Source organism: Dipodomys merriami, unplaced genomic scaffold (assembly GCF_024711535.1).
Source record: "Dipodomys merriami isolate MVZ:Mamm:240054 unplaced genomic scaffold, mDipMer1.0.p SCAF_17, whole genome shotgun sequence".
In the NCBI taxonomy this organism is placed as follows: Eukaryota; Metazoa; Chordata; class Mammalia; order Rodentia; family Heteromyidae; genus Dipodomys; species Dipodomys merriami.
The window spans coordinates 30,695,472-30,710,254 of NW_027203048.1; the positions used below are offsets into that span (position 1 = coordinate 30,695,472).

The following is a 14,783-nucleotide window of genomic DNA, read 5'->3' on the forward strand; positions in this document are numbered from 1 at the left end:
TGTGGTATAAGTAGAAAGGACCACAGTTCAGGGCCAGCGCGTGCGCGCGCATGCGTGCGCACACACACACACACACACACACACACGAGCATACACACACACACACACACAAAGTTGAATAATAAAGGTTTATGTGACTCTTAGCCAACATTATACTAAATACTCAGAAACTAAAACTACTTCTTATAAAATCAGGAACAAGACAAGGATGCCCACTCTCTGAACTCCTGGAATTTCTAGCCAGAGTAAAAAGGCTAGAGAAAGGAATAAAAAGGTATTCAAAAAAGGAAGAAATCAAAGTATTCATATTTGCAGATAATCTGATACTGTATGGAAAGGATTCTAAACATTCCATCTCTAAACTAGAGCTAATAAACACCTTTAGTAAGCTGTATAATATAAAATCAACACATGTTGCTGGGAATGTAAACTGGTTCAACCACCCTGGAAAGCAATATGGAGGTTCCTCAAAATACTAAACATAGAGCTCCCCTATGATCCAGCAATCCCACTCCTGGGTGTTTATCCAAATGATCACAAACAAGCCCACACTAAAGCTACCAGCATAACAACATTCATTGCAGCATTACTTATCATATCTAAGATATGGAATCAACCCACATGCTCCTCAGTAGTTGAACTGATCAAGAAAATGTGGAATATGTACACAATGGAATTCTGTTTCCATCAAAAAGAATGGCATCATCCCATTTATAAGGAAATGGAAAGACTTGGAAAAAATCATATTAAATGAAGTAAGCCAGACCCAAACTCCAATTTGTACTCATTTATAATAATTAGTATATGCCTAGGATAGTCCTTGCAGAGGTCCACAATAACCCAAAAGCTATGTATATATGACCACATAAAATATGCTACCCAGGACCGGATGGATTTACAGCAGAATTGTACAAGGCCTTCAAAGCAGAACTCACACCAATACTCTTTCAACTCTTTAATGAAATTGAAAGAGAAAGTTCACTACCGAACACATTCTATGAAGCCATCATAACCCTCATCCCAAAACCAGGCAGAAACTCATCAAAGAAAGAGAACTATACAACCATTTCTTTGATGAATATCGATACAAAACTTCTCAACAAAATTTTGGCCAATCGACTTCAACAATTCATCCAAAGATTCATACACCACAATCAAACAGGATTCATTTCAGGGATGCAAAGCTAGTTTAGTATATGCAAATCAATTAATATAAATCATCACATCAACAAGAGCAAGGATAAGAACCACATGATTATCTCAATAGATGCAGAAAAAGCATTTGACAAGATCCAACATTCCTTTATGATGAAGGCTCTGGAAAAATTAGGAATCCATAGAACATTCCTCAATACAATAAAGGCTGTATATAACAAACCTACAGCCAGCATTATAATTAATGGTGAAAAACTAAAGCCATTTCCTCTAAACTCAGAAATGAGACAAGGATGTCCATTCTCTCCACTTCTCTTCAATTTAGTATTAGAATGCCTAGCTACAGCAATAAGACAAGATGCAAACATAAAGATGATCCAAATAGGAAAAGAAGAAGTAAAACTCTCCCTCTTTGCAGATGACATGATCTTGAATCCCACGGATTCCACTACCAAATTACTTGAACTGATTCGAAACTTTGGCAAAGTAGCAGGGTATAAAATTAACTCTCAAAAATCAATGGCTTTTCTGTATGCCAACAATGAGAAGAGCACAGCTGAAATCAGGAAAGCAACTCCATTTGTAATAGTCCCACAAAAAAATAAAATACCTAAGAATTAATTTAACCAAACAAGTGAAGGACCTCTATGATGAAAACTTTAAAAGCCTGAAAAAGGAAATCAAAACAGAACTTAGGAAGTGGCAAAAACCTCCCATGCTCCTGGATTGGAAGGATCAACATCGTGAAAATGGCAATACTTCCAAAGGCTATCTACAAATTCAATGCAATACCTATCAATATTCCAACCTCATTCTTCAAGGAAATAGAAGAAGTAATCCAAAAGTTCATATGGAACAATAAAAGACTCCAAATAGCAAAAACGATTCTCAACAGAAAGAACAGTTCTGGAGGAATATCAATGCCAAATTTCAAACTCTATTACAAAGCCATAGTAATCAAAACAGCTTGGTACTAGCACAAGAACAGACCTCAGGACCAGTGGAATAGAATTGAAAACCCAGAAATGAACCCACAGAGCTATAGCCACCTAATCTTCGATAAGGGAACTAAAAAAATAGAACGGAAGAAAGAAAGTCTTTTCAGTAAATGGTGCTGGCAAAATTGGTTAATCACTTGTAGAAAACTAAAGCTAGATCCTTATATATCACCCTGCACCAGAATCAACTCCAAATGGATCAAAGACCTCGGAGTCAAAGCAGACACTCTGAAAACATTACAGGATGGAATAGGAGAAACCCTAGGTCTCCTTGGCACAGGCCAAAATTTTCTTAATAGAGTCCCAGAAACACAACAAATCAAAGAAAGGTTGGACAAATGGGATTGCATGAAATTGCAGAGCTTCTGCATGGCAAAGGACATAGCTAGCAAGATCAATAGAAAGCCCACAGATTGGGAGAAGATCTATACTAGCATACAACAGATAAGGGTCTCATATCTAAAATATACTTGGAACTCAAAAAATTAAATCCCCTAATAACAAATCCTCAAAGAAACCACTGCCCAATAAATAAGTGGACTAAAGACTTAAAGAGAAACTTCTCTGAAGAGGAAATAAGAATGGCCAATACACATATGAAGAAATGCTCAACTTCTATAGCCATAAAAGAAATCCAAATCAAAACAACATTGAGGGGGCTGGGAAGGTGGCTCAGTGGTAGAGCGCTTGCCTTGCATGCATGAGGCCCTGGGTTCGATTCCTCAGCACCACATAAGCAGGAAAAAAAAAAAGGCAGAAGTGGCGCTGTGGCTCATGTGGTAAAGTGCTAGCCTTGAGCTGAAGAGCTGAGGGACAGCGCCCAGGCCCAGAGTTCAGGACCACAACTGGACCCAAAAAAAAATAAACAAAAACAAAAACAAAACAACATTGAGATACCACCTTACCCCAGTTAGAATAGTTATAATCAAGAACTCTAGGGCTGGGAAGGTGGCTCAGTGGTAGAGCACTTGCCTTGCATGCATGAGGCCCTGGGTTCGATTCCTCAACCTCAGCAACACATAAGCAAAAAGAAAAAAGCCGGAAGTGGAGCTGTGGCTCAAGTGGTAGAGTGCTAGCCTTGAGCTGAAGAGCTGAGGGACAGCGCCCAGGCCCAGAGTTCAGGCCCCACGACAGGACAAAAAAAAAAAAAAAAGAACTATAATAACTATAGATGCTGGAGGGGATGTGGCCAGAGAAAGGAACCCACTGCATTGTTGGTGGGAGTGTAAACTTGTTCAACCACTTTGGAAAGTAGTATGGAGCTTCCTCAAAAGACTCCACATAGAGCTCCCCTATGACCCAGAAATCCAACTTTTGGGCATTTACCCAAATGATTACAAACAAGACCATACTAAAGCTACCAGCACAACTATGTTGATTGCAGCATTATTTACCATAGCTAAGATGTGGAACCAACCCAGATGCCCCTCAGTAGATAAATGGATCAAGAAAATGTGGTATGGGCTGGGAAGGTGGCTCAGTGGTAAAGCGCTTACCTTGTATGCATGAGGTCCTGGGTTTGATTCCTCAGCACCACATAAGCAAAAAGAAAAAAACCCAGAAGTGGCGCTGTGGCTCAAGTGGTAGAGTGCTAGCCTTGAGCTGAAGAGCTGAGGGACAGTGCCCAGGCCCAAAGTTCAGGCCCCACAACCGGACCAAAAAAAAAAAAAAGAAAGAAAATGTGGTATATACACACAATAGAATTCTATGCCTCCATAAGAAAGAATGACATTGCCCCATTTGTTAGGAAATGGAGACTGGGAAAAAAATTATATTAAGTGAAGTAAGCCAGGTCCAAAGAAACATAGGTCCCATGGTTTCCCTTATTTGCAATAACTAGTATATGTCTGAGACAAGCAGAAAAGGTCAGATAAGATGATGTTAAGCAAAATGAACCCCAAGACAAGGACACAAGTGTTTTTTTCTTTCTTGCTATTGTTTCTAACACATTTATAAGGTACCCTGTGATTTTTTGTTGTTGTTGTTTTTTTGTATTTCCCTCTCCTATGGTTTGACCCCGTTTTCACTGTATTTGATGTTGGTATAATTTGGGGAAGAAGGGAAAAGACAAATTGTTTAAATAGGGATACAGGGGGACCCATTGCAACAATGAGATGTAGAAGACATTATGTTGAAAAATGAACTTTACAATTTTGGGCTTGATAGTAATGTACCTGGCTCATATGATTGTAACCCCTTTGTACAGTATTTTCACAATAAAAAACTTATTTAAAAATAAATAAATAAGCCGGGTGCTGGTGGCTCACGCCTGTAATCCTAGCTACTCAGGAGGCTGAGATCTGAGGATCGCGGTTCAAAGCCAGCCCAGGCAGGAGAGACCGTGAGACTCCTATCTCCAATAAACCACCAGAAAACCGGAAGTGGTGCCGTAGCTCAAGTGGTAGAGCGCTCGCCTTGAGCTGAAGAGCTGAGGGACAGCGCCCAGGCCCAGAGTTCAAGCCCCACGGCCGACCAAAAATAAATAAATAAATAAATAAATAAATAAATAAATAAATAAATAAATAAATAAATAAAACGATGCTAATCAAAATGATCTCCACCATATGGAAACAGAGGGGCTTTTTTGTGTGTGGTTTATTTTTCTTTTATTTCCTTTTTTTTCTTAATGTATTGTTTGCAGTTATTTCTTTTGTGTTTTTTTTCTCCTCTGGTTTATTCCCTGTGGTCACTGTTTCTAATTTCAATACCCTTTGTCTTGTATTTAAGTTTATCTGACTTGGGGAAGGGAAAGGGAATTACAGAAATGGTGGGACAAAAGATGAACCAATAAATGCAACAGTGATATTCACTAAACACTATGTCAGAAATGAACTTTACAACATAGGGGGAGAGGAGTCGGGGGGAGGGAAAATGGGAGAAAACAGGGAAGGGGTAACACTACTCAAAAATAAATGTACTCATTACCTTACTTATGTAACCCTAACCCCTCTGTATATCAGCTTTACAATTAAAAAAAAATCAACACATGAAAATCAGTAGACTTTCTGTATACCAACAATGAGCAAACAAGAAAATTAGAAAACAACTCTTTTGCAATAACCTCAAAAGAAAATAGTGACGATAACCCTTTTTGTTACTGTATTTGATTCCAGTACCCTGAATCTTGTATATACATTTTTCTAGTTTGAGGAGGAGAAGGGAAATAACAAAATGCTAAAACAAGGATACAGGTTGACCCATCATAACAATGAGATGTCCAAGACACTATGTTGAAAACGAACTTCATAACTTGAGGGGGAGGAGGAAGATATTGGAGAGGTGAGGAGGGAAGGGATAGTAGGGGAAAAACAAAGGAGGGAGTAACAATGCTCGATAGGAAATGTACTCATTACCTTATTCATATGACTGTAACCCCTCTACACAGTATCTTTACAAAAAAAAATAATGATGAGGAATAAACTTATCCAATAAGGTAAAGGATCTCTGCAAAGAAAAATATAAAACTCAGAAGAAAGTACTGAAGAACAAAACAGGAGGTGAAAAGATGTTCCATGTTCATGGATTAGCAGAATTAATATCATGAAAACAGCCATCCCAACAAAAGCAATCTACAAATTCAATGTAGAATCATCAAAATCCCAATGTCATTCTTCATAAAGATGGGGGAACAAAATCCCAAAACTCATATGGAACCTACAAAATAGCCAAAAACAATCCTGGGGGGGGGGGGGAGGAGGTGGACAGCAATGTAAGAAATATCACATCCAAAGCTTCAGACTTTACTCCAGAGCCATACTAACAAAAACACCTTGACATTGGCACAAAAACAGACCTGAAAAACAATGGAACAAACTAGTAGACCAAGAAATAAACCCATAAATACCTACAGCAATCTGTTGGATATATGTTGGATAAAAGACCCTTTAACTTTTCAACATGCTGTTGGGAAAACTGAACATCCATGTGCAGAAGACTGAACTGGGATCCCTGTCTGTCACCTTGTACTAATATGAATTCAAAGTGGATCAAAATCTTCGATGTTAAGACCTGAAGCCTTGAAACTACTACAGGAGTTATAGGACTACTATGGAAGAAATAGAAAACATTAGAATTTATTGATATAGGCAGGAATTTTCTGAGTAGAATTCCAGACTATCAGCAAACAGGAGAACTGACAAGTAAGACCTAAAAAGCTTCTGCACAATGAAGGACACAGTTACTAAGCTAAAAAGACAACCTACAGGATGAGAGAAGATCTCTGTTAGACAAGAGCCTAATGACTATAATATGCAAGGAGCTCAAAAAAACAAAACCCCCAAAGATTAAATAACAACACCCCCCCATGAAAAGCTAAATAGAGACTTCTCAGAGAAAGTAAAAATGGTCAATAAAAACATGAAGGAGTAAAGTTGTGGCTCAAAGTGAGTGCTAACCTTGAGGAAAAGAACTCAGAGACAGCACCCAGACCTCAAGTTCAGGTCCCACAACCAACAAAAAAAAAAAAAAGAAAAAAGAAAGAATAAGGAATCCTGTAAGACTACAAGTAGAAAAGTTGAAAAACTGATAGATATCTCACTGAAACTATTAAGAGCTGGAAACATACCAAGTTATATTATAAACAGTCTTATATGCCTTTTCAATCTGTCATTCATAACAATTCAGAGAAAAGAGAAAAAATAAAAGGACAAAACAAAAAACAAAGCAAGTGGTAGAGTTCCAGGTGCCAAGAGACTTGGCATGAGACAGCCATTAATATGCAGTTTTATTTTATACAAAATGTTAGTAAAAAAAAAAAGTAATAACTGAAAATCACAGGACTAGAAGTCATAAACCAAATTAAGATGGACTTCAAGAATATGACATAGTATGAGAAGGAACATCACATATCAAAAGGTACCAGGCACTGGTAGCTCATACTTATAATCCCAGCTACTCAGCAGAAACCTGAGTACTGAGGATCAAGGTTTAAAGTCAGCACAGGCAGGAAAGTCTGCCCTGGTAACTGGCACAAAAAAAAAGTCAAAAGGCCTGAGTCTAAGCCCTGATTCAGCCAGAAAGTTTGTAGATCTTTGGCAAAGCACTCAAAACACTCAGGGACCTGGAATTCTTTTATTCTTGTGCCAGGGCCTTTTCCAACATGGCTGGCACTTTACCACTTTAGCCATGTCTCCAGTGGCTTTTTTGCTGGTTAAATGGCAATTAAAAAAAAAAAATCTCTCAGATTTGTCAGCCTGGGCTAGCTCTGAACAATCCCCAGATTTCAGTCTCTCAAGTAGAAAGGATTATAGGTATAAGCCACCAGCACCTGACAGCACCTAGAATTCTTAATTTAAAAAATACGTATTTGAAAAAATGATTTCATCAAAATGTACCTATAAAAAATTTGTTGAATGGTAACTCCTTTGTATAAGAATATAAAAACAGCTGGGTTCTGGTAGCTCATGCCTGTAATCCTAGCTACTTAGGAGGCTGAGGTCTGAGGATCACGGTTCAAAGCCAGCCCAGGCAGGAAAGTCCATGAGACTCTTATCTCCAATAAAAACCACTAGAAGCTGGGAAGGTGGCTCAGTGGTAGAGCGCTTGCCTTGCATGCATGAGGCCCTGGGTTCAATTCCTCAGCACCACATAAGCAAAAAGAAAAAAGGCGGAAGTGGCGCTGTGGCTCAAGTGGTAGAGTGCTAGCCTTGAGCTGAAGAGCTGAGGGACAGCACCCAGGCCCAGAGTTCAGGCCCCCCAACCAGACCCAAAAACAAAACAAAACAAAAAACCTAGAAAACCGAAGTGACACTGTGGCTCAAGCGGTAGAGAGCTCGCCTTGAGCTGAAGAGTGCAGGGACAGCGCCCAAGCTCTACAACCGACCAAAAAAAAAAAAAAAAGATATATATATAAATACAATTATAAATAAATGGGTTTCTCAACTTTAAGATTTATAGATTCTCAAGGGAAAAAGGATGAAAAAGCACAACAGTAGAACTCACTAGACACTGATAAAATGAACTTTACAATGTATGGGGCAAAGACAGAAGGGAGGAACTGGGAAAGAATGAGGGAACAGAAGACACTGTATGAACAGATATACATACACTCATTACCTGACTCTTGTAACTGTAAACCCTCTGTACATCACTTCTATAATTCCAATGAAAAATTAATAATAAAAAATTTTCAAAAAAAGATACATAGAGGGGCTGGGAAGGTGGCTCAGTGGTAGAGTGCTTGCCTTGCATCCATGAGGCCTGAGTTCAATTCCTCAGCACCACATAAGCAGAAAAAGCCAGAAGTTGCGCTATGCTCAAATGGTAGAGTGCTAGCCTTAAACTAAAGAGTTGAGGGACAGCGCCTAGGCCCGAGTTCAGACCCCATGACCAACAAAAATAAAAAAAGATACATAGATACTTTATTTATAACAAACAAACTGGCATTTAATGTTTGTTTGTTTTTTTTACTTTCTGAAAATTTCTTTTACTACACTGACAAGTATTTGAAGGTTTATAAGAAGAAGGAATAAAACATGTGCCCTGTGTTTGAATAAACTTTTGTTTTGTCTGTATGAAAGTAATATTGTAGGGCTGGGAAAGTGGCTCAGTGGTAGAGTGCTTGCCTCATATACATGAGGCTCTGGGTTCGATTCCTCAGCACCACATAAACAGAAAAAGCTGGAAGTGGCGCTGTGGCTCAAGTTGTAGAGCGCTAGCCTTGAGCTGAAGAGCTGAGGGATAGTGCCCAGGCCCAGAGTTCAGGTCGCATGACCGACCAAAAAAAAAAAAAGAAAGTAATATTGTACTCGTTATGTTGAAAAACGAACTTTACAACTTTGGCGGGGGGTGGGGGGGGATTAGGAAGGGGAAACAAAGGAAGAGGCAACAATGCTTGATAAGAAATGTACTCATTATCTTGCCCATGTAATTATAACCCCTCTGCACGGTATTTCCACAATAAAAAAAAAAAAAAAGAAAGTAAAATTTAAAGTCCAGATATAGAATGAAAACTTCCCTGCCAGCATATGTCATGGTATTCCTCTCCCTTACCTATGTTCAACAGTTTAGCAGCAAGGAAGCAGATACACTATATGGGAGGGCTTTACAGACCCATATACAATAAACATTTCTCGTCTCAGAAGTGTCACATAAACTAAGAATACCATCTCAACACCATCATAGGTTTCTGTTGCTATTATCATAATAAGGTATAAACATGCTTTGAAATAAACCCATTTAAATAATTAGATGAGTATCAAAACATGCAACTCAAAAAGTTTAATGCACTAATTAACGACCTAATAAAATAAGCCCACACCACACTTGTACCCTAGAAGTTGTTAAGTGCTCTGGTCCCTATAGAAAACAACAGCGTCATCACTCAATTTGCCAATAAACCTGCCCTAGTGATAGATCATTATGTTACTACTCAGATAAATTAGTAGCTGTGCATTGCATTGCTAGTAATAGACAATAACCAGGCTCATAAATCAACTTGTATATTTCTCATTTACCACTCATATAAAACCATATATTATAAACTGATTTATACTTAAATCAAGAATGACTCTTCCAACAAATACATGAAGTTAAAAGTCATGATCATAGCAGTACAAAGGCTAATGAATTAATCTTACCTGATGAAATAAGTATTCTCAAGCTTTCTAGCTTGCCATACTGTGCAGCCACAAATAAAGCTGTGATTCCAAAGTCATCCTGACATTCCTTATTTGCTCCCTTTTTAAGGAGCAATTTTATTATTTCAGCATTTCCCTAAAGCACAGATTCAGATTTTAAATAAATGAAAACAAAGAAAATAGAAGGCATTATTTTTTCTTATTGCATTTTCTGAATTCCTTTTTGAAGAAAAACAAAACAGTATTGTAGTACTGGTTGGGGAAGAAGGAACCAATCAGACTATCATCTATCTCTAACCCATTAAATATAAATATGTTAATTAGTGATCTCTTGGCATTATAATCCTTACAAAGTCCTGCAAAAATATTTTTCTAACCCAAGCACTAAGGAATAATCACAGCTTCTTAACACACTATCATAAAATAAGCCACTACACTTTACCAATTTATATCACAAATATTCAGACGATTTCTTAACTATGCTATCAAGATTTTAAAAACTTAGGTAATCCCTATAGCCCAAAGCTGCTACAGCTACTACAGCATATTCAGAATGATCATTAGCATTTAGACTGCCTTTTTGTGCTGCACTAACCATCATAAATCATAGGCAAGTAGGAAGCAAAAAACCGTATAAAACTGTCATCTTAAAGGGGTAAAACACACAATTTACATGGAAATGAAATAATAAATTCAGAGATTACCTGGAAAGCAGCCTGGTGCAAAGAGTTCCATCCACACATAGAATGAGATCCATTAACATTTGCTCCATGTCGAAGCAACAGCCTTAACACATCTATCTGTCCATTTTCAACAGCTGGAATACAGTAGTCACAAAAATCACTGTCAGCAAAAAGGTAAATTTGTAAAACTGGACACTTGAGATGTTCTTATCATTTATTCACCTCAGAACTCATAATGCTGTGATCATTCCTGAACATTTACCGTGACTGGCTTAGCACAAACCCATTTACATACACCTAATCCTTTCTGTCCACATGCCACACTATTTTCAAATGTATGTTAAAAGACAAGAGGAAATAGAAGCCAAAAGGCAAATATTTATTTTCTGATAATGGAACCTATATGGCTATAGTTTGTTTAACATGCACCTGGGGAGGTGGACAGAGTTTAAAAAAAAAAAGTACTAGTCTGGAAAAAGAGCTTCAAAAAGGTTGAAAGCCTTGCTATTACCATTTTATCACAAATGACAAGAGTACTCTCAAAAAGTGAAGGCCAGTTCTGCATCTTGGAATTCTTTTATTATTATAAGCAACAATCATTGCTAAAATTATTTTCTTAGGGAAATGGGTGAGGAAAGAGAAATTGGCGCTGTTTGGGGAAGGGCTTTGGGATAACAAAAAGGATAAAAGAAGATGAGGCTGGGAAGGTGGCTCAGTGGTAGAGTGCTTGCCTTGTGTGCTTGAGGCCCTGGGTTCGATTCCTCAGCACCACATAAGCAGAAAAAGCTAGAATGGGCACTGTGGCTCAAGTGGTAGAGTGCTAGCCTTGAGGTGAAGAGCTGAGGGACAGCTCCCAGGCCCAGAGTTCAGGCCCCATGGACCGGCAAAAAACCAAAAACACAAAAATATAAAATGGCTCAAAGTGATAGAGCATTAGCCTTGAGCACAAAAGTTCAGGGAGAGTGCCCAGGCCCCAAGTTCAAGCCCCACAACCAACAGCAACAAAAAAAAGTTAAATATATATTACCTTGTGATAACTAAAACTACTAAAACTAATCACTCATCCTTCTCTACTATCCTATGAAGGATGGCATATATGCCTAGCCATAACTCCAAAAGGTATGCATAGAAGTTATCCTAAGCCGGGTGCCAATGGCTCATGCCTGTAATCGTAACTACTTAGGAGGCTGAGATCTGAGGATCACAGTTCAAAGCCAGCCCTGGCAGAAAAGTCCATAAGACTCTTATCTCCAATAAACTACTAGAAAACCAGAAGTGGCTCAAACAGTAGAGTGCTCGCCTTGAGCTGAAGAGCACAGGGACAGCTCCCAAGCCCAGAGTTCAAGCCCCATGACCGGAAAAAAAAAAAAAAAGTTATCCTATTTTCCTTTGCATATGTAATTTAACATTAGAAAATATATGTTTAGTCTAAACTAATAGTCTATTGATCATATTTGATTAAGAAATGGACATAATAATATAGGTATGTGTTATCTGGAGAATGTGTTACTGAAATGATGCAACAGGCAAGCTGGGTTAAGCTTTGCAGCATCATCTACCACAAAACCTCACCTGAAGGTGGCAGCAATCCTGGGGAAGCTTAAGCATGGAATTAACGAAAAACAGAATGCAAGAATAAAGCCTATCAGTCCTCCTTACCCAAGGTTTCCTTCTGCAGTCTTCATTACTACAGTCAACAGCAGTCCCAAAGTGTTAAATAGAAGCTGAATTGAGTTTTTTTGTTTGTTTGCTTTCTTTTTTTTCTTGGTAGGTCATGAGGCTTGAACCCAGGGTCTGGGCTCTGTCCCTGAAATCTTTTGCTCAAGGCTAGTACTCTATCACTTTGAGCCAATAGCTCCACTTTCGGTTTTCTGGTGGTTAATTGGAGATAAAAGAGTCTCACAAACTTTCCTGCCTGGGCTGGCTTTGGACCATAATCTTCAGATCTCAGTCTCCTGAGTAGCTAGGATTAAAAGTATGAGCCACCAGCTCCCTTAGTTTAAAAGTGCATGTTGTTGTGATATGTAATAAAAATCTTATATTATCTTATTCCCTCCTGATACTCAGGAAGTGAAGTTTCCCTATGTCCAGAATATCTACCCACACATATATGTTTTAGTCACTCAGGAGCCTTGTGATTTTATATTCGTTGTTATTGTAATATCTTACTGCATATAAATTAAGCTCTATCATAGGTGGGTGTATATTTATATGTACATATATACTTTACATATGTACTTTATAGAGAGAGATAGCAGTATGTATATATATATACACATATACATATACACACACGTTCAGTACTTTAATGTGAATACAGGCATCCACTCAACATCTTGGAATATATTCCCTGTATAAAGAGGTCACAATAGAGTACTACACAAAATAAGTACACACATACGCAGTCATGAAACATTAGCTAATAAAGATGTGTTATGCATAGCACGGATGTGAGGGTGATAAATTATTCCTTTAAGGTGAAAATTTGAAGACAGCAGTAGCTATACTAGAGGGAGCTAAAATGCATCTAAGAAGATCTACTTTCATGTGCTTGGGTATGGAAAAAGGTTTAAAAACAAGCAAGGTTGTTTGTTTTGTTTTACTTTCCATTTCAAGCATACAGTAATTCTTTGTCTTCGACCACAGTAGGAGGCAGGATATGAGAATCAACAACAATAGAATCATAACAATAGAAAGGCACTAAGTGGAGTATAGTGTCATGTCCATAATCTCTGCTACTCAGAAGGTAGACATCAAGATCACAGTTCAAGGCCAGCCTGGGCAAAAAGTTGGTGAGATTCTCATCTCAATAAAAATAAAATAAAATAAAGGGCACAGTAGCTGGTATCTATCATCCAACTACAAAAAAGGCACAAATAGATTTGCAGTCCAGAATGGCTTGTAAACCATGAGACTCTGTCCAAAAAATTAAAGCTGAGAGAGAGGTGTGGCTCAAGTGGAAGAATGCCTACCTAATAAGCACAAGGCTCTCTGTTCAAATCTGTTTGGCAAAAAAAAAAAAAAAAGGCTAGCAATGTGGCTTACTGGTAAAGTGCTTGCCTAGTATGCATCAATTCCTCAGTACCACATAAACAGAAAAAGCCAGAAGTGAAGATGTGGCTGAAGTAGTAGAGTGCGAGCCTTCAGCAAAAGAAGCTCAGGGACAGTGCCCCAGGCCCTGAGTTTAAGCATTTCCAGGACTGGCAAAAAAAAAAAAAAAGAACTGGAGAAATGGCTCAGTGGTACATAGTTGCCTACATACTCAGTTGCCTACATAGCAAGTTCAAGGCCAGGAGTACACACACACACACTCACTCACTCACTCACTCGCTCACTCACATACTAGACATTTGGATAATAGGTACAAGGTGAAAGAGAAAGGCTGGCTGGAGAAGGACCACAAAGAATTATGAGTGCTTCTGCTTTGAGAGCTGTGAGATAGAGAAATGAGAAGCATGTCAGTAACAACAGCAAATTACCTCACCCAACTGAAACTAGCACTTGGTAGGAATGCACTGCATACTAGTATTTACACTGCATTCTGTGTAGAAACAGTTCACTTATTCCAGTTCTTTCCTATGTCCAGAGAAGCATCAGGCTTCCTCCTCTTTATTGTTTGGCCTGTGCTATAATCCCAATTCTCATCATCCCTTCTCTATTGAGTCTACTAGTATATTGTAAACTGGTCTAAACCTGTTCACAATTCCCAGGAAAATCTAAGGTTTTCTTTCATTAAAAATAAACAAACTGAAATGTACTCTTTACTTGACTTATATAACTGTAACCCCTCTATACATCACCTTTACAATAAAATTTTAAATAAATAAACAAAGCCAGGAACCAGTGACTCACACCTATAATCCTGGCTACTCAGAAGGATGAGATCTGAGAATGACAGAAGAAGCCCAGGCAGGAAAATCTGTGAGATTCTTTATCTCCACTAGACCAAAAAAAAAAAAAAAAAGTCAGAAGTGAAGCTGTGGATCAAATGGTAGAGAGCTAGCCTTGAGCATAAGAAGCTCGGGAATAGCATCTGCCCCAGGACTGGCACAAAAATAAATAAAAATAAACAAATAATAGGCTGGCATACATGAATGGAGGGAGCAAGGATGAACAAATTCAGTCATTATATTCATTGTACATTATATAAAAATTGAACTACATAACTTGAGGGTAGGGATAGGAGGGGGGAAATGGAGAATGATAGGGGTGGCACTGATCAAGAAGTAATGTACTCATAACCTGACATATGGAATTGTAACTTCTTTGTACAACTACTTAATAAGATTTCTTTAAAAATTTTAAAACGAAAATTCAGGTAGGTAGAGGTGTGTCACAAAAATAAATAAACAAGGATTAGTGGAGACTAC

General features: G+C 38.2%; 1 protein-coding gene across 6 annotated transcripts in view; it reads right to left on the reverse strand.

The window, feature by feature from the left end:
* The window catches only part of Asb3 (ankyrin repeat and SOCS box containing 3), a 138,346-nt gene that overhangs the window by 79,790 nt on the left and 43,773 nt on the right, over window positions 1-14,783 (reverse strand). For all 6 annotated transcript variants that reach the window (XR_011372527.1, XM_070025625.1, XM_070025623.1 and 3 more), the window contains 2 exons: window positions 10,435-10,547; window positions 9,731-9,866 (listed from right to left, as the gene is read on the reverse strand). Coding sequence is in view for 5 of the 6 variants with exons in the window: in XM_070025625.1 (XP_069881726.1) it covers window positions 9,731-9,866; window positions 10,435-10,547 (249 nt within the window). In the remaining variant the exon portion in view is untranslated. The remainder of the gene's footprint in view (window positions 1-9,730; window positions 9,867-10,434; window positions 10,548-14,783) is intronic.